This window comes from Artemia sp. Qi Xiang Cuo, chromosome 8 (genome assembly GCF_049724085.1).
Source record: "Artemia sp. Qi Xiang Cuo chromosome 8, ASM4972408v1, whole genome shotgun sequence".
NCBI classification, from domain to species: Eukaryota; Metazoa; Arthropoda; class Branchiopoda; order Anostraca; family Artemiidae; genus Artemia; species Artemia sp. Qi Xiang Cuo.
In genome coordinates, this window is record NC_142801.1 from 52,167,055 (window position 1) to 52,185,452 (window position 18,398).

At 34.6% G+C, this 18,398-nt stretch overlaps 1 protein-coding gene across 6 annotated transcripts in view; it reads left to right on the forward strand.

Moving 5' to 3' along the window:
• The window catches only part of LOC148949543 (uncharacterized), a 107,839-nt gene that overhangs the window by 69,112 nt on the left and 20,329 nt on the right, over window positions 1-18,398 (forward strand). For all 6 annotated transcript variants that reach the window (XM_089093572.1, XM_089093576.1, XM_089093577.1 and 3 more), the window contains exons 2-7: window positions 1,011-1,219; window positions 3,538-3,678; window positions 5,001-5,134; window positions 10,343-10,538; window positions 14,032-14,549; window positions 17,487-17,589. In XM_089093572.1, the coding sequence (XP_088949698.1) occupies window positions 1,027-1,219; window positions 3,538-3,678; window positions 5,001-5,134; window positions 10,343-10,538; window positions 14,032-14,549; window positions 17,487-17,589 (1,285 nt within the window). In that variant the 5' untranslated portion in view covers window positions 1,011-1,026. The remainder of the gene's footprint in view (window positions 1-1,010; window positions 1,220-3,537; window positions 3,679-5,000; window positions 5,135-10,342; window positions 10,539-14,031; window positions 14,550-17,486; window positions 17,590-18,398) is intronic.

The following is an 18,398-nucleotide window of genomic DNA, read 5'->3' on the forward strand; positions in this document are numbered from 1 at the left end:
TATAGAGAAATATCTATTAATATAGAGGAAAAATCTTGTGTCTAATATAGAGTCTAAATCTAATATAGAGGAAACACTTTTTACTTAATTATTTGGTAAAATTTATTTGAAAATTTCTGAACGTGCGGTATTATTTTTATCTGTCTCTCGATAATTTTCTCCTAACGAATAGCTAACAACCTTAATAACCTCTGAGAAGTCACCTGAGTATCTAGATGAATATGCTGAATTCCAACTTGAAAGACTTTAAAAAGGGAATCTGTCTCAGCTCAGCTCGTCAAATACTGTATCCAAATTATTTGAAAATGTGACAATTGATGCTAAAATATGATATTGTCGAAAGGTCCTATTTTCGGTTAATGAATTTTAAATTAGATGCCTGAACAAGTATACCCCTGTTATTTTAATCTCGATTGAAAAGAAAGGTAAAACCTTAGCTTAGTTAAGTAAATGTTTATAACAATGTGACATACGGTTAAATTAAAAAAAAGCTGAAACTATCAACTCCTCACTTGACAGAACCTTCGAAAGAACTCACTAAATTCCCTAAGATAGTTTCAGAATCACTTTCGATGTCTGAGACTATACTCCCAAGTATTATTTTCTTTGCTTTTCGAAAATATATATATATATAGGCCTATATATATTTAGCTGGAATGTAAGCTTTTTTTTACCCAGGGTTTAACCTCTTTGATAGTGGTCGAGATCTACCAAGCAGTAAACATATTTGTTTTTATAAGCTCATGCTAAATAAAAGAATTGACGTCCCAAATACTGAATTTGTCCTTTATAGAAATCTCCCTTTCTCCCTTATTTTTTCTCTCTTTCTCTTTTCTATCTTTTATTCTTTCTCTCTTTCTTTTGATTCTACTAAAATTTTTAAGCGATGCGTAAAGATGAAGTTGTTATTGACAACTCACAACCAGTCAATATTTATAGCGTCCACTCGTTTTTGGGTATTTAACCTTGTAGCATACATCTAAGACGCTAATTAGCATTGTTTACTGCAGGTTTTAAGTTGTGGTGATGCCTCCTCCACCTCCTGGGCCTCCACCTCCTCCAGGACCACCCCCACCTCCTGGTCCTGGACTTTTAGGAGGAAAATCAACCAATGCAAAGAATGGTGGTGTGGATCGTACTCAATTACTGTCTAACATTCGAACTGGAGCTCGATTGCGGAAAGTAGAAACAAACGATAGGAGTGCACCTTTGATTGACAGTATGTGTTTTGTTCCCCAATAGTGTGTTTATTTACGCTTGTGCGCCCTATTTAGGATTTAAATTGAATCCCAAAAGGGTTGTGATTTCGTAAAAAAAAGAATGCTGCATTGTGAGCCCTAGATGATAGGGGCATTTGTCGATATTTCTTTACGCCTTGATTTGTTACATCCTAAAATTATTTAATAAGGCCACTTATGGCTACCAGTAATTTTAAGACAGCAAAGAAATATATGTTCAGATATATGTATATATATATATCTGATATATGTTCATGTATATGTATAGCTACATGTATGTGTATAGCACGTATGTTCAGATATATATGTATAGCTACACTAAAATATAGATGTTTTATTGTATTCTTAAACTCTCCTCACAAACACGCCCACCCACCCTTTTTTTCTGGTCTGTTGAAATACAGTTCAAGTTTTGAAATTGTAGTGTCTGTGTTCCTTTTTTGGCCCTTAACAATCCTGATTACTCTCGGACTCTTCTTATTCAGCTTGAGAAATTTTTATTTCTCTATTATTACTAAGGCAATTAATTTTCTGTAGGTACGATTGTTTGGAAGTGTATGGGCGAAAGCTAATAACATTTTTTTTCGCTTGTACTTTTGAGTCGTATTGGAGGCCTTTTAGATAACTAAGATTAAAGTTCTTTCTGGTTTTTAACGTTTTTAATCGGATACAATCGTTTATAAAGAGACTTGGTTGAATAGATAGAGATTCTGGCACAGAATCGAGTTTCTTGGAAATTATAAGGATAATATAAGGATTAATTTTAAGGAAATTGTAAAGATTAATAAGGATAATTTTACTGGCAATATTAATATTCTTCCAGCTTTCTAGCATTGTTTTGATCGGACACCATCAATTTTACAAAAAAAAACTCGGATAAGTCAGGTAGTGTAGGCTCAGAATCCTGATTCTTGGAAGTCTTACAGAATCATATAAATTTCTCGCTGCAAATAAACAGTATTCTGCTACTGCCGATAGGCTAATATTAATTGAATGACGCGTAATTTTTTTTTTGCTTTTAAATACTGTTTATAATAAATTACTGATCTAAAGTAGGCCTTTTCTTTGTTTTACTTCAATAACATGTCTTAGAGAGGTAATATTTGAACTTAAAATATGGTAGTTTTTGTGTTCAAATAATGAGTTTTCGGAAAATTTTTAGCATGCTATAGCAAGTGTTTTTTCATATCAAATTCCTTCAATGTTTCTTGCATCCCTTGTAGGAATAAATTCTGTCATTATTGAAAACACAAAAATAATAATAATAAGATACAGGCAACCTAACATACATATTCGTAGAATCGGAAAGATTCGTGATAAAATGGGTCTTTATTCAAAGCTGATCTAAGGTCTCTATATCAAATTACGAGGGTCCACTACCAACAGTCACCAGAATCACGTTTCCAAATCCCGTTAGCATTCTTTTCTTCCAAACCAAAGACGCTTCCTGGATCTGTATCTACTCTAGTTATTTTCTGGAGTCTAGTCAAAAACTTTCTAGGTTTTTCTGGAATTAGGATTACCTTAAAACTGGATAATGTATCCAACCCAATTTGCTAAAAATTGAAATTGAATGTTTTCATTGGTTAAATGACTTGTTAGCTTCAGCCATTATGGCATCTACACCTGTTTAACTATTATTATCGAAGTCTGTCAAAAAGTGGAAGGCTCTGAACACTTACTTATGCCTTAAAATTCGTAAACCAAAGAGTGCAGTCTAAAAACAAGTTAAATTTTGGTTAATTAGCCCATGTCTTAGCTTTCGTGTAATTGCAAACATGATGGAGTCTTACAAATAAACTTTAAAATGGAGTTACTTGATGGCCTAAAAATTCAGAAAGTTTGTACAGTATATGCCAATTGCACGGCCACATGGTGCAATCGTCTGTGAATATGCTGAGAAGCATTGCTACTTCAAAATTTTCCCCAAAACAGACCTGATTTATTTTAAATTTTACTTGTGAGCCTTTCTTGTTATAAATGAACCAAAATTTAGTATCCTTTATTGTTGTCAATATTCTAGTGTTCGGTTGATGAGAATTTCTTTAATTTATATAGTGATTTTTAAGTTTCTGCGATAACTGTCACGTTTTCTTCTCTTCATATTTCTTTCTCTTTCCTGGTGTTTAACTTATTTCTTTGTAGCTTTTTTTCCTTCAACTTTCTTTCTTTTCTAGGTTTCCTTCTTTTTTGTTTCTTTTAGCTTTCTTTGTTTCCTTATTTCTTTGTATAAATTGGAGAATAATATTTATTCTATAGTTAAAAAGTATATTCTGCTAAACAGTTCATTTATTACCAGAGAAGGCAAATATGTCCTCAAATAATGGACCAGTGGGGGTACTTCAATCCAACGGGCCAACCTCAAATCCTGCTCAGCAACTAGGAGGTCTTTTTGCTGGTGGAATGCCAAAATTGCGGCCAATCGGAGCAAGAGGAATTGGTTAGTATAGTTCATGTATATTGTCTTTGCCGTAGATTCCTGTAATGACTATCCTTAAGGACCGATTAGAAAAGTTTCTATATAAGAATAAGGTTCTATATCGAAATAATATTATTTTTATTATTTATGTATGGGTGCCTATCATATTCCGAGATTATTTTATGTGTATTTTTTAGTTCAGTTTTGTCTCCTTTTTTTAACGCAAACATTTGTCCAAATATGCTTAATTCGACGTTATAGTAAGTGACTTGTGCTCCGTGACAGCTCAATGAATCGGCTACCGATCGAATTGAACGATTGGCTACCGTTGCATCGTAATTGCACTACCTTGATTTTACCTTACCTTAGACCTTACATCCTCCTGTGCCGCCAGAGGCACCCAGGGCATCCACGGAGAGCCGCCAGTCATCCCACATGTGCGTAACCGTCATAACATCTTCCCATTGAGATTGTATCGTCGTGTAAATGTTGGACAGGTCCTGTCTATATCTGGGACGCAAGGTGTTTTTGGTTGACCTCTCCTGCGGTTTCCCTGAGGCTTTAGGACCTCAGGGTCGTTTACGACCCTGATCTTGATTTTACGACCGAAATCTATAGATTATAGGAAAAAAATTTAAGCATACAAAAGTCGTACAATCCTATAATTATTTTTTTCTTACCTTTGAGTTTACGATGGAAGAATTAAAATATAAACTCTTGGATTTTTAATTCTAAGAATTACCCTAAGGTTGGTTGGATTCGTTTGGATTGACGTTGAGTAAATGTATTATTTTTCTTAGTCGGATTATTTAATTATGTGGCATAGGATCGATTTTTTTTTTTTTTTCTAGTTCATGGACCCGTGATGGTCCATGAACTAGAAAAAAAATTTCATGGAGTTCTCCGTCTTTTTGTTCTGCATGACGAGTTTTCAAATAAATGATGACAATATTAGTAATAAGACCTGTTTGGATTTTGCGTTTATTTACCTGCTCCCTAGAGCAGTACTCTCAACTGAAATACGTTTCCACGTTCGTAGATGATTTTTTCCTGCTAAGAATGCAGACAAAACAATTTTTACAGTAGGTATTGAGGTTGTGACGAATGTTTGGGAATATCGGAAATTTGTTTCTAACCAAAATAATAGTAATTCAGGATTTTTTTTTTTTTTTTTTTTTTTTTTTTTTTTTTTTTTGTCTCTAAATACTACTAAGCAAAATCAATCTTATTTTCTTAGTCTAGCATACATTCTAATAACTTAATATAAAAAAAAATATTGGAGTAATTGTTGCGAACTTACTTATTTAGAATATTGTCTGTAAATGCAAATTTTTTTTTTCCAGCACCAGTGCCGAAGCAGGAAAGCAATTCGATAACTGAGACAGATAATTGTCGACCAGTACCTGGGAGATTAGATCACACAAGGTTTAGTCCCCCCGGCATAAAACCCTCGTTAAACGACAATGGCATAAATAAGGTTAGTGCAGAGGTTAAGTTTCTCATTAAGTTAACAGGAAGAACTCGTTTAAGGTTCCAAGAGGCAAAATTGCTTTAAGTCCCAAATGACAGGAGTATCCTAAGGTTAGAACATGGTACTATTCTTACTACAGAACTTAATAATGGCTCCTTACTTAGAGACTTTATAATTATATCTTGATGAAATAAAGCTTAATTTGAATGTTAAAAAAGTACTTTTACCTTATATTCTTACCTTACAACTAACACATGGCTTAGAACTAAGTACCATGGACTCAAAAGCTCTAAATTGTGTGATTGTATTTAATCAAATGATTAAATGCCATTTGTTTGTCACTAAAATCCTTTTCTCAACTACCCATAAAGCGGGTAATTACTATCTAAATTGATCGCAAAACGTGGCTTCTCATTGAATTTACAATATTTAAACTGTTGTTTTTTGGGGTTTAGGGAGGGAAAAAGATACCAAGGTTAGGTTACGTATTTAATATATGCTACGCTTTACCCCCCCCCCGAATATGCAAATATATAGCCCAAATTTGTGTCATAAACCATTATAACCAGGTATCTGTCTCTCCCGCTTGACTAGTTTCTCTGATAGAGTCTAGGTAAATTTTTACCAAATCATATTATTGACTTACGAATAAAGTGAATATAGCACTCGATGCCTTTTTTATGCTCTTTCCAAATATAAAATTATTTTTGTCGGAAATGAATTTTAGCCCCCACCCCTATATATACCAATTCAGGGTATATATTTGCACATTAGGGGTGGGGGGTGTTGGTAAGGTTAAACTTACCTCCCATTTACATCAGAAATAAAATTTACATCAGAAATAAAATATGATTTGGTAAAAATTTACCAGACTCTATAGCGGTGCGTACCATTAAGTAAAACAGTACCAATTATTCTCGCCTCCTCCTTCGCCACTGATGGCTTCAACCAGCTTTATCTGGGATCCTTGGAAATGAGATGACATTAATTTACGGTGGCTCTCGTCTGAAATGGCAACAGTATTACTTTCTCCGCTAGATTCTTTTCCCTCGCCAAGGCAGCAAACATACTGATTAATACACTGGATTAATTAGAAAGACTGCGGATAAACCCTTACTTCAAGAAAATTCACTTCGACAATAGTAAGATACCATAACTCATTTGTGAAATTAAGTTTAAAATCATTTTAGAATAAATTTTTTTTAAGAAAAGTAAAGAGTGATATTAAAACCTTAGATGAGCCGATATAAAGGTTTGTCAAACTTAGAACAAACAGACACTCGTATGAAGGAGTCAGTGAATCCTAAAAGGACTAAGAACTGAACTGAATTATCAAGCCAACGTTAAAATTAATGGAATTACAGCAAAACTGCTTATTTGCAGGTAATCCTCATTAACCAGCCTCATTAACCTCATTAACATGGTGAGGCATTTGTGCTAATATTATTATAGTAGCCTAGATTTTATGTAGCCATTTTTGTGTGTGGATAGGTTTTATAGTAGGTAGTAACACAGCTTATGGGAAAGTATAGTAAAAAAGCAAAATGATGGCGATCCAAAATAGAGAGCCTAGCCAAGTTTTTCATTTTGTGGTCTTTGAGTCCATCAACTTATAATAAAGGAATAATTTCACCCCTCCCCCTCCATTCCCTCTCCTTCTTATTGCAAATCAGTAGTAGCTTAATATTTCAAAGGAAGTAAGTGTGCTATGTAAAAGAGACTTTTAGGAATCAATTCCAGTATCAACTCGTGAAAAGCTTTGAAAATTTTATTCGTCGAGGTCAAGTACTTTCTTCATAACAATGAACAAAAATGTGTTCAGAAAGTAATTGGGAAAAGGTTAATTGTCCATTAAATGGAACACACCCAATAGATGAAATTAGGTTAATCCTTATGAAATATTCCAGAGTATGATGATAATATAATATTTAGAAAAAACTTGGAAACTACGACAAAGAATTGTGGAAAGCAGGCCGCGTAAAATGCATTATATTAAATACCTAACCTAGCCTAACCCCTAACCACCTTTATATATTAAATATTTAATAAAAATATACATACATCGCACTTTTCTCACTCAAAATAAGCAAATTATAACCGCTCCAGGAAGGGAAATCATTTTTCCTCCAGATGTTACTCAGCGTAATTCTTCAGTTTTTTTTTTTTTTTTTTTTTTTTTTTTTTTTTTTTATATATATATAACATCTAATCTCAATCCTGCAAGCAAAATTAACCTTTGATTGCCTACCTTATTACCTATCCTTATTATTTAATTACTAATATTTTGAATTAAAGTATATGCACTGACATAAATAGTACTTTTGAAGTAATTCTGCCTAATAAATCGATCAATTCCTTCTAGATGTTCTATATTTTGCTTACTTTTGCCTATACCTGCTTTTTCGCTGCATTCCATGTTCAATACGACTAAATCCTTAGCCAAAATAGTATATCCATTTAAAGCCATGCTTTCATTTTATATGAAAGCAAGGCAATATTGCAAAATATAAAGAACTGACTGAGATAAGTAAGAAAGAATGTGTTTATTTACCCAGTGAATCGAAATTGTCAAGAATATTGGTTCTAATTTGAGAGTAGTGGTCCAGTTTTCAAGACTCCGTCGCCATTTAATAAGTATGATGATCCAAAATAGTGAGATTGATGTATTGTGCGAATGAGAATTACGGCCCCGTTCAACATCGAGAAAAAAGTTCTACGCACCCAAACTGAATTGAATGACTATAGAAATTCAACGAAACCAAGCCATAAAGTGGATATATGCCAAAAAGTGGATTCACTACTTGTTAAGTTAAAAAACAACAACTGGCCATTACAATATTTGGTACTGTTGCATAATGCGGGCACTGCCAAAGAAGTCAAGTTTGGTTAATCCTAATGAAGTAAAATAAAATAGGATTATAAACAAATTATATAATAGTTTATAAACAAATTTGGGGTGTATATTTGCACATTAGGGGTGGTCGGGGGGTTGGGGGGGGGGGATAAAGCATAGCATATATTAAATATGCAACCCAACCTAACCTAGGTACCTTTTCACCCTCCTAAACCCCAAAAAACAACAGTTTAAATATCGTAAACGCAATGAAAACCACGCTTTGCATTACATTTCTCTATAGCAGTCTCTTGCAAATAACCCGTTTGGCAGGTTTCGTCTCTCGTTAGTATATAGCAGTGCCCACATTATGCAACAGTACCCAATATTTTTATGCAATGAGAAACTGCAGTTGTGAAGAGGCCGAAGATGTGTATCTGCAGTTAGGGGGAAAAGTCGAGAATAACCTGGAAAACTTTTTCAAATCGAATAAATTCTCCTATGTAAATTCCAAATATTTTGTATTTTGAAGGTATTAGCATTTTAACAATTTTATTATGAAGATTTGTTTTATTATATGAATACTTCACTCACTTTTTGGCTGCTATTTCACTGCGTTTTAAGACAACCTTACATCTTTTTCTTGTCATATTCGGCATATTTACTATGCTACCCGATTTGCTATTTGAAATCCCCTCGGATACCCCCTTGAGGGGGTAACCCTGCGAATCATATCACCATCTTACCCCTTGACCCCAGTCACTACTAAAAAGGACGTTGTTTTGGTCCAATGTATTACTTTGAAGATAACCACTTCTGCCACTTAGGACACTCTGTATATATTTCAATGTTTTTTTTTTTAATATTGTAATAGCTTATTCTTGTTGCTTTGAATGATTTTTAATTCAGTTACACTTATAGTGCCCACAGCCCTAAATTCAAATCTTAGACATAAGTTTATAAAACTCTTGTTATGTTTGTGCTTTAGCAAAATGTATATCATGTATAGTAAACTGCCAGTATTAGCTAGTCAAATTAGCTTCTAAAAGTTTTTATAATTGTTTAACGGCCTTTTTTCATATATTAACCCGCATTATTTGGGAATTTCCGTAAGAATAGACAAAACGATAGCTAATTATTTTGACTTGCAAAGGGCTAATATTATTGGCTCATCTCAGATAGCCTACTGTTTTGATCTTTTTAGCTCTTAAATTCAAAGTTAAATAAGTTACAAACTTATTTTGTGTGTGTTAGTTTTTAAGTGCGCCAGAATGGTATATTAAATTATGATTAGGCAATTAAACAAATGAAACCAACAGACAGGATACTTATTAATCAACATCATTTATGAGCCTTTCAGAAGCCAAATCGGTTGAATCCAGTTTTGGAGTATTCCAAGTAAATTGATAAACATTGTCACCCAATTGACACGAAAATAAACTTATAGTTATCATTTCAAAAGTTCGTTGAATGCATTTTTATTTTAATTAAAAATTGTAAATAATGAATTTATATTGTAGACCAATGACAACAGCATAAATAGTTTTGGAATGATAATAATAAAGATTTTCTTAGATTTCGCATTCAGGATGATATACCAAATATCATTGACTGCTATTTTTGCAGTATGTGATGCTTAAGCCCAGAACCATATCCAGGACTTTTTATTGGGGGGGGGGACAAAAACTTTTTACATGCATTTTTGTTACTTTTGTACAAGTCGGACAAAAATTTCGGGTGAGGGAAGATCCAAACCGGCTACCCTCCCCTGGATACGGCCCTGCTTGAGCCTCAAAGCACTTGACTGACCCTTTAATATTAATCTCTGCCCCCAGGTTTTAAAAATGTGGACTTGTAAAAACAATAGTTTGGTCTGAAGGACTCCTCCCTGGGAAAATTTTAATCTAAAAGGGTATTGTTTTAATGTTTTGACCCCTCCTCCTTCGGAAAAAGTCATCTTGATATCTTCGCTAATGTTTGGACCTGTGTTCACTTCCCATGGTTAATATGAGCTAACCTAAAGTGCCTGGCTATAATCAATCATCCTGTTCCTTTTTATTCCTAGTGAGTTAAGAATTAATGATCTAAATGATAAAAACAAAAAAAAGGTCATGGAATGCTAAATTTTTTTAGAAGCTAATTTTTCTAAGTCAAAACTAAATGTTAACCGCATAAGCGAGCAACAATCGGGATTTTATTTTTCTTGTGTGGTTGGTTTATTGCTATCAGAACCGGAAATGTACCTTCTTTTTGTACCTTCTTAACTCTTTTTTTTTTTAATAACTTAAACGATTTGGCATCAGCCCAGAGATCTAACTTTTATGGAAGGTTTATAGATTTTTTTTTGAGTATCTGTAAAGAAAAAAAAAATTTAATTCTAGGTTCAACCTAATTCTATCAGCAAGGCAAGTAAGCATGCTGCGCCGATGCCGCCATCTTTTTCAAAAAAGCCTTCACTGGAACAACTGTTAAATAGGAGTATGGATAGAGGGCCTCCTCCACAGCCTCCAAAATCTAGTCCCGGTATATCTGCAAATGTACCAACAAGTAGCAATGGTAATGTCAGATCAAGGACAGGTTAGTATGATCTAAAGCATATGACTGGCTTTTTACCTTTTATGGGTCCTTCAAAGTATTAATGCCTGAACTAGTTGTCTGTAAATCGATGCCGGATGTTTGAAATTGAATACTGCAAGCGTGCATAGTCCTCGGTGGTCCTTCATTCATAACGAGATTTAACGAACGACAAGATTTACATTACCCCCGACCCAAGACTGTCCCAATCTATGCCGCGTGTTTTCTCTATATTTTGCTATATAGATGTGAAAGCTGGCCGCGAAAGGCAGAAGAAGAATACTCACTCGAGGTCCTTGAACGGGAGTTCCTAAGAGCCATCCGCCTCAAGCCAAATAATAGCCAGTAGCCAAATAATAAGTAACGAGCACCTACTTCAAAAGTGCTATCAGAAGTATTTATTGTCTTCTATCGTCAACAGTAGAAGGATCAGATAGTATGGGTAAGTTATGCGGTACCAAAGCGAGAACCTGGCCCGCCAGTACCTCCAATTTAAGCTTCTTTCCTAGTGGTAAAAAAACAAAAAGATCAAACTGAATTCTGGCATGCCAGAATGAAGAAAGACCCCGAGCCTTTGGAAGGATTCCGGAAACACAGAAGTGAATTGAACAAATCCATGGTTGGAAATCATCCGCCTCCCAAACAGCAGACTGAAGACAGTCGTAGAACTTGATGCAGCGTATTCTTGGTGCCGTTTTGGATCGAACATCCTGTCACTGTTTTAAGTACAAGTACCCCGACCCAATTATTTTAAATAAGTTTAAATTCCAGGACCAACACAGCTAGTGTCTACTTTAGAGTTCAACTTATTTGATGTATTTAAGACTAGCACCTGTAAAGAATAAAAACTTGCTGTACAGCCATATGAATATAAAGGAAAAACTATCTGTCCTAATTAACCAATCAGATATTGTTTATTGTGAATTGGTTCAGTGTTAGCTAGGCCACGTTGTGAATGAGGCTTTAGAGCTTCGATGACTTGTTCTTAGTTGAAGTAGTAGCAGTAAAACGTCGTTATCAGTCTTCAAATGTGAATCCATATTAATCGGTTGATCAGTTATTGACTGGTATTAGAAAATGGCAAAAAAAAAATCACTGAATAGGGACAGAAAAGAAAAGACAAATGGTTTAATGGTTTATTATAAGTTTTTGCATGTCTAATTTTTCAGGTTAGGTTCCTCATATAACTCTCCTCCAGAAAACGCCCCTCCACCTCCAACCAATTTCTGTCGCAAAGACAAAAGGGTGGTCCTCAAAAAACGAAATGACACAGGACAAACTCCTTCTAGAGAGCGTCACACATGCTCTTAGCAGTTCATCAAAGAGCTGCATGTTGATCTCCTCTTTTTGCCAGAGAGGATTAGGTATGCCAAGTTTCTGTCCTATGGGCCCATTCGCTTAGGAATGTATAGCAGCCAACCAATCAAAAGAAATTCTTTGATATTAGAGATGTGACTAAATGGACATATTGTTTATTGTGAATTGGTTCAGTGTTAGCTAATCCACGTTGTGAATGAGGCTTTAGTGCTTAGATGATTTGTTCGTAGTTGAAGTAGTAGCAGTAAAACGTCGTTAGTAGTCTTCAAATTGCGAATCCATATTAATCGGTTGATCATGGATAATAGGTAGATAAGGAACCTGGGATTATTAAGGCAACGTAATTTCAAACAGGAATTGACTGTTATATTATTAACTCTTGGAAAACTAAGGACAAACATAGTTACCAAAAAACTATCGCTTTTGGCCCAAAAATGATTCCTGGCTGCTTGATTTGATAAGAATGGAGTGAATACATAAGAGTAGATGTTTAAAGAGAAACCGAAGGAGCAAAAGAAAAGGGCGAAGAATAGGGGGAATCTTTCCAAGGTTGTAACTTTAAGTATTTTTAAAGGGGCTTAAAAGAGTGGATTTTTTTTTCAGTTGATTTGAAGAAAAGCTTAAATATTGTTTTAGCTTGCGGAGGCACTTAGATATTGGATCATTATCCGAAAGCAAGTCAATTAGATTTCTAGGAGCTATTGCACCAAAAAACTCAAGAAGTAGCTTGCCATCCCTAGTATCGAATAAATATTCCCAAAATGCCCGAGCCGACTGCACTAGACAAGGATATGCTCAGTCCAATTGTTCGATGGGCAGAACACAGTGGACAAATCGCTCACAGTCTGGAAACATTTTTCATTCTGAATTTTCTTCAGTGGCTCATAATTCGAATATCTACTCAGAAGGTTAAATAATCGTAAGGACAAGATTCACATGGGGGCCTGTCTTGTTTTTTTTTTGTTTTTTTTTCAAAGAATATACAAAAAGAAAAAAAAATGTGCTTAAGAATAACAGTTGGATTTATAAGATTGCTTGTACATAACGGACGTGCAATTTATTTATTAATAGAAGAGTTATCGGATTTTCATTTAGATACCAAATTTGGGGTAAAAGCCTAGAATCGGGGCTGTTGAGAAAGAAACATATTAAGAAAACAATCCTTACTTCATAGTATGCTGAAAAATTTTAGTTAACATATTTGATCCCAATTCCTCTATTCTTTACCCCCAAATCCCTTAATATGCAAATATATAGCCAAATTATATATTTTTCCATGCATTTTTCGATGCATCTCTCTTGTTTCAATCCATCTACCCGTAAATGGTATCAAAACTGACGAAATCAAGAAATAGAAAACACATGGGAAATATATAATTTGTCTATATAATTGCATATTAGGGGAGTTGGGGGTAAAGTATAGTGGGATCGCAGTAAAGAATGTGTTAACTACCATTATTCTGCATATTATGAAGTAAAAATTGTTTTCTTAACATGCTTCCTTCTCAACAGCCCTAATTCTAGGCTTCCACCTCATATTTCTGTAACATCAAACTAATCTGGCTTAATGAACACCAAAAGTATCTGTTTTTCATACTCGAATAGATTTGAAAGGCCCTGCTCTGAAAAATAATTCCTTAATGATTAGATTTATGTCTTGATTACAAATCAGTGGCCACATACTTTGATTATCAGTTGTTGATCGCTCTTTAATTAATTTTCTAATTATAAATTTTGCGCATGTTTCTTAGCTTACTTTTATTGTTTGTTTTTTTCTTTATGTGATTTACGTCACCATTAACCACTGCGAATGTACTCTTTCACTCATTCTAATTCGTAACTAAGATTTATTTACACCCTCAAGAAGAAGCAGAAATAGCGAACTTCATTTAAACGTCTAAACTATGAAAGAGGAAAAATTGTACTAAAGAAAACGTTTGTAATTAGTGAAACTTCTATAATTGAATAATCAAGAGAAAAACTAATAGTCCATTTAATTTCACCAAAATTCATGATATTAGGATTTTAACACAATTGTCTTCTTCCCGAAAATGTTATACTAAACTGAAATTTTATTGAATAATCTTTAATCTTATTGTTATTTCTTTTTGGATAAAGTTAAAGCTGAATGTGCTTAGCTTTGATAGCATTGTTTATTTAAAAGATACTTTCATTGTAGGTCCACCATTGCCGACCAAACCCCCTGTCAGTTCGAAGCCGGTTCTACCCCGAAAGCCTAGTCAAGATGATTTAGCAATTTCTAACGTAACCCAGACTTCATTTTTACACAAGTCCAATGATTTAAGTTTAAAATCGGAAAAAAAACCATCAGCAACACGCCAGTCCTCAGTCAATAGGGCTCAAAGCATGCGACAAACAAATAGACAAAATAGTATTGAAGACACTTCAAGTGAGACGAGTGGTGAAACAAGTCCTGTGAAAACTACAAGGACCTCTGCAAGTAAATTTGGTACCTTACCACGAAGTGCATTCCAGCTTAACCCAGCTCCCCCTCCTCCCGCCCATAGATCGCCTGGGGCTATGGTCAAGCATCCTACAGTGAAACCGCCACCTCCACCTCAGAGGATTGTTCCTCCATCTGTTGCACCTCCTCCGCCACCTAGTAGTGTTCCACCACCTCCTCCGCATAGAACAGGGCCCGCTCCTCCTCCGCCCAGATTACCTCCGAATTTTGTGGTAAGTTTTATACAATTTATATCTTTATGTCACAATGATTTTGGATATGTATGCTATTTATGGAATATAATGGTTTTATGTTGCAGTGCTGTTTCCCTGAAACATTTTCCAGAAAGTACCTTCTTGGAGTGGGACAAAGGCACGATGACCCTCTCCTAGCCTTACAGGACTAACAGAAAAATATTAAAAAAAAAACACAAACAGACTGGTCGATTGTTCTTCTGGGATTTTAGTGACAACCTGTTACAAAAACTACTTCCTTAAGTATTCAATTTTGTCCACAGTTAGCATCTTTGATTGGCGAGCTGGGCTCGATCCCCAGTGTGCAAATGGGAATTTAGTTAAAATTCAGTAAAAAAAAACTTTAAAAATATGTTAATTAAAATAAATTTAATTAGTCATTGGTAATTAGTCAGTTTGTAATTTGTTTATACTATGTTTATACTATTTGTTTATACTTTACATTTTTTTGCGCTGATAACTAACGTTAGAAGAGTGGTGAAAAATACTCATTATAGGAACGCAATCTATTTATTGAGAAGACTAAGGGTGTATCCAGAATTTTTGTTTGGGGGGGGGGTCTGCAAAGAAAACATTTAAAGCGCATCAAAATTTTTTTATACTCATTTTTGTTATGTTTTTACGAGTCGCTCAAAAATCTTGGGGGGGGGGGAGAGGTTCGAATCCTGAACCACCTTTCCTCTGGATACGGCCTTTGAAAAGACGCTTGTTTTTATGGATTTAATTGGCAAGAGTAGAAAGCTTGTCAGTTGTTTGTAGCTTCAGCTTTAAAGTGAAAGCTTAGAAGGAAATATGTAAGGTATTTACCTACACCTAAGTTGAAAAGTGTTTATTTTTTGCGTGGATCCCTTTTAGCTTTTAACTCATCTTGGATATTAATTCCTAATGCAGGCACGTAATGTCTAGGAAGTTTTCAAAAAGAAAAGGGAGAATCTTTTCTCTCCTTATTTTGAAAGAAAAATTGGATTTCTTTCATTTTTCTTATTTCTGAGCGAATTCTTTTCAGGAAATTCCCGAGGTCGTGTTTCTTGGCTGGATTTTTTTTTTTTTTTTATTTTCGCTTGGAAGATTTATTTGAATCTAAGGAAAAATAGTACAGTACTAAGCTGTGCCTCAGCCAGTGAGGGATTTGGGGAGGAGTGGGTCTTCAATGTCAAAAGACCATATTTGAACTCTGAGGAGTACTGGTTTATTTGATAAAAAGCTGCCAAGGGGCTGTGGCATATCCTCTATATACCCTCCACCAGAAATCTCGCCATAGAAGTTCCTTTTTATTTCCTTTTATGTTATTTCGTCTTGGACATAAACCTTAAAAAGGAGAGGAGGGTACATTACAAAAAAATGAGAGAGAGAGAGGGGGCATGGGAAGAAAAGAAGAAGAAGAAAAGGAGAAAGCATTAGTATAAAAGGACACAGGGAAGTGTAGAAGGAAAAAAACTTTGACGCTGATGCAATATTTGTTAAGCTGAAAGAATCAAGAAATCTATCGTTAGGAAGAAAAATAAGTCTACTTCAAGCTCGTTAGTAGTCAAGACTAGCAAGAAAATAAGCTTTGGTGATTTTACATTGGTCCGTCAAATTGAAAATACTGTCCTGACAAATGGTCAAAGCCAGAATTGATAAATAGCATTTGTAATTTTTCTCTGGGAACCACCGTTGGCTCCCAAATTTAAAGAGTCCATATCCCATGGTGTTTGGAGGAATTTTGCGGGTCAATACTGGCTATTCTTGGCAACGTTGACTCCTAATTTTAAATATCCTCGTAGTCTTCAGAGAAAATGCAAAAAGGTATGCCAAAGGGCTGGTTAATTATTCGTTTTTCTACCTCAATTATTGTTTATTTATTGCTAAATTGTCTATCTTTGTTAATCAGATTAAGTAGTAATATATCTCCTATAGGTTTTCCGAAAAATTCATAAGGGAAGAAATTCACTGATGCTCATTTCTATACTTTAAGAAAAGGATCTGGAATTCTCTTACTGTGATTTAATTTCACGTCGGGTTTGTATTTCCTGTTTGACAACTGTGCTTAATTTGATTTGCTTTTTTCCTAAGGATCTGTCATACACAGATATACTCCAGCATAAGGAGGAGGTATTCTACAGAAACAACTTAAGCGAAAATAATTTTACTTATGATTTAAAGGTAGAAGCGAAGAAAGTTGAAAACTTTCTTTGGCAATTTAACATGAGAAAGTAGGTTTAGACAACTATTAGCACTACTTACAGTGTAGTATCTGGCGATTTCGTTGAAACAGTAGAAAATGTTAAGCGAAATTGGATTTTGGGTATAATTGATCTAAAGTGTAATAGGATTGAAGCTGAGATTTCTTTGTAACTGATAATAAATGAGCAGTTTTTATTTCCTAAAATTATAAATATTCAGAATCCATTCTTCAAAAAGTAGACCTAGGCGAGCTTGGGAAAATCTAGGCAGATGAAGTAGGCTAGTTGAATTTAAGCTTGTAGGTCTATTCTGAACAGAATTTCACTTTCTTTAGCCTGGCCTCCTTTTTAAAGTACCGGAACAGATAAGTAAGCTGCTGTTTTAGGTCGAGTCGCCAAATGGTAGATGGCGCTGATGATGGCGCTCTTGTCAATACTACGCCCAGTTTCCAGTCGAATAAGGTTCCTATACGCTTTGGGTAGAAAGTCTTCCGCATTTTCTAGGATTTATCCTTTCAAAGATCCATACGGAACATTTTTTTTTTGGGGGGGGGGCCATAAGTTTGTTTATAGGTCAATGTAGAAAAGTTCATGTTACGCTAAAAATATAAGAATTTTCTGGCAGGAGGTGTATAATTCAGACTAATTTGATGGAAATTCCTGTCTTTCTTCAGACGGGTTTTTGAGCCTGGTTGATTTCTTCGGTGTTTCCGTTTACTAGCATTAAGTGAATTAGTTTATCCTTTTTCAGCCTCCTGCTCCGAATCAACAGCCTCCAGCCCCTCCCACAAGAAATTCCTCAATGAGAAGTACGAATTCTTCGACATCTTTAAATAGTGGAACGTCTTCAAGAGGTATTTATAAACATAGCATAGCACGACAATTTTCTGAAAATCTTGATTTTTCAAAAATAAATAATGAATGAGATAAACAATATGATAGTTAAAAGGTCTCATTATCCTCGAAATACTGGCTTAAATATCATGCGATTAAAAGTAAAGACAAATAGATAGAGCTTTTACTAAGATAATACCAGATATATAAGCTATTTTCATTTGTCTTGAGTTTGTATGTGAATATTCCGATTTCCTGGATTTTGTTCGACCATGGTTGCCATCAGTAACAAAAATAAGTAAAGAAACCACCAAAATAAAAATAAAAATCGTGTTTATCTTTTGTGTGTGTGTGTGTTTTTTTTTTTGTTTGTGTGGTGGTTTTGTTTTTTTTTTTTTGTGCCGGGTCATGTAGCCCTTAATGTTGCTGGACTTTTTTAAAGTAGAAAGCTTGCCTAGAGCTGTATCTATAGTAGAATACGCCAACAATATCTCGTGAAAAAAAAAATACAGGAATAATTTTGTGATGCCTGTTGTCAAAAACAAAACCATGAGATGTTAAACTTCCATAGAACTCGGTACTACGTAAAAAACCTACACAAAATTTAATGATACAACAAATTATGTTAATTTATGGCACAATTTAAAGGAAAATTGACATGAAACTAATAATGACAATCAATCGACCAGTCAATAGTAAGTAAAACCTAGAACTCCTTCAGCCTCCTTCAGATAACAAAGACGATCCTCCTCCTTTAGCCATTAGAAATTAGGAGAGGATCCTCCTTCAGCCATTAGAAATCACAATAACTTGGAATCCTTCCTAATTA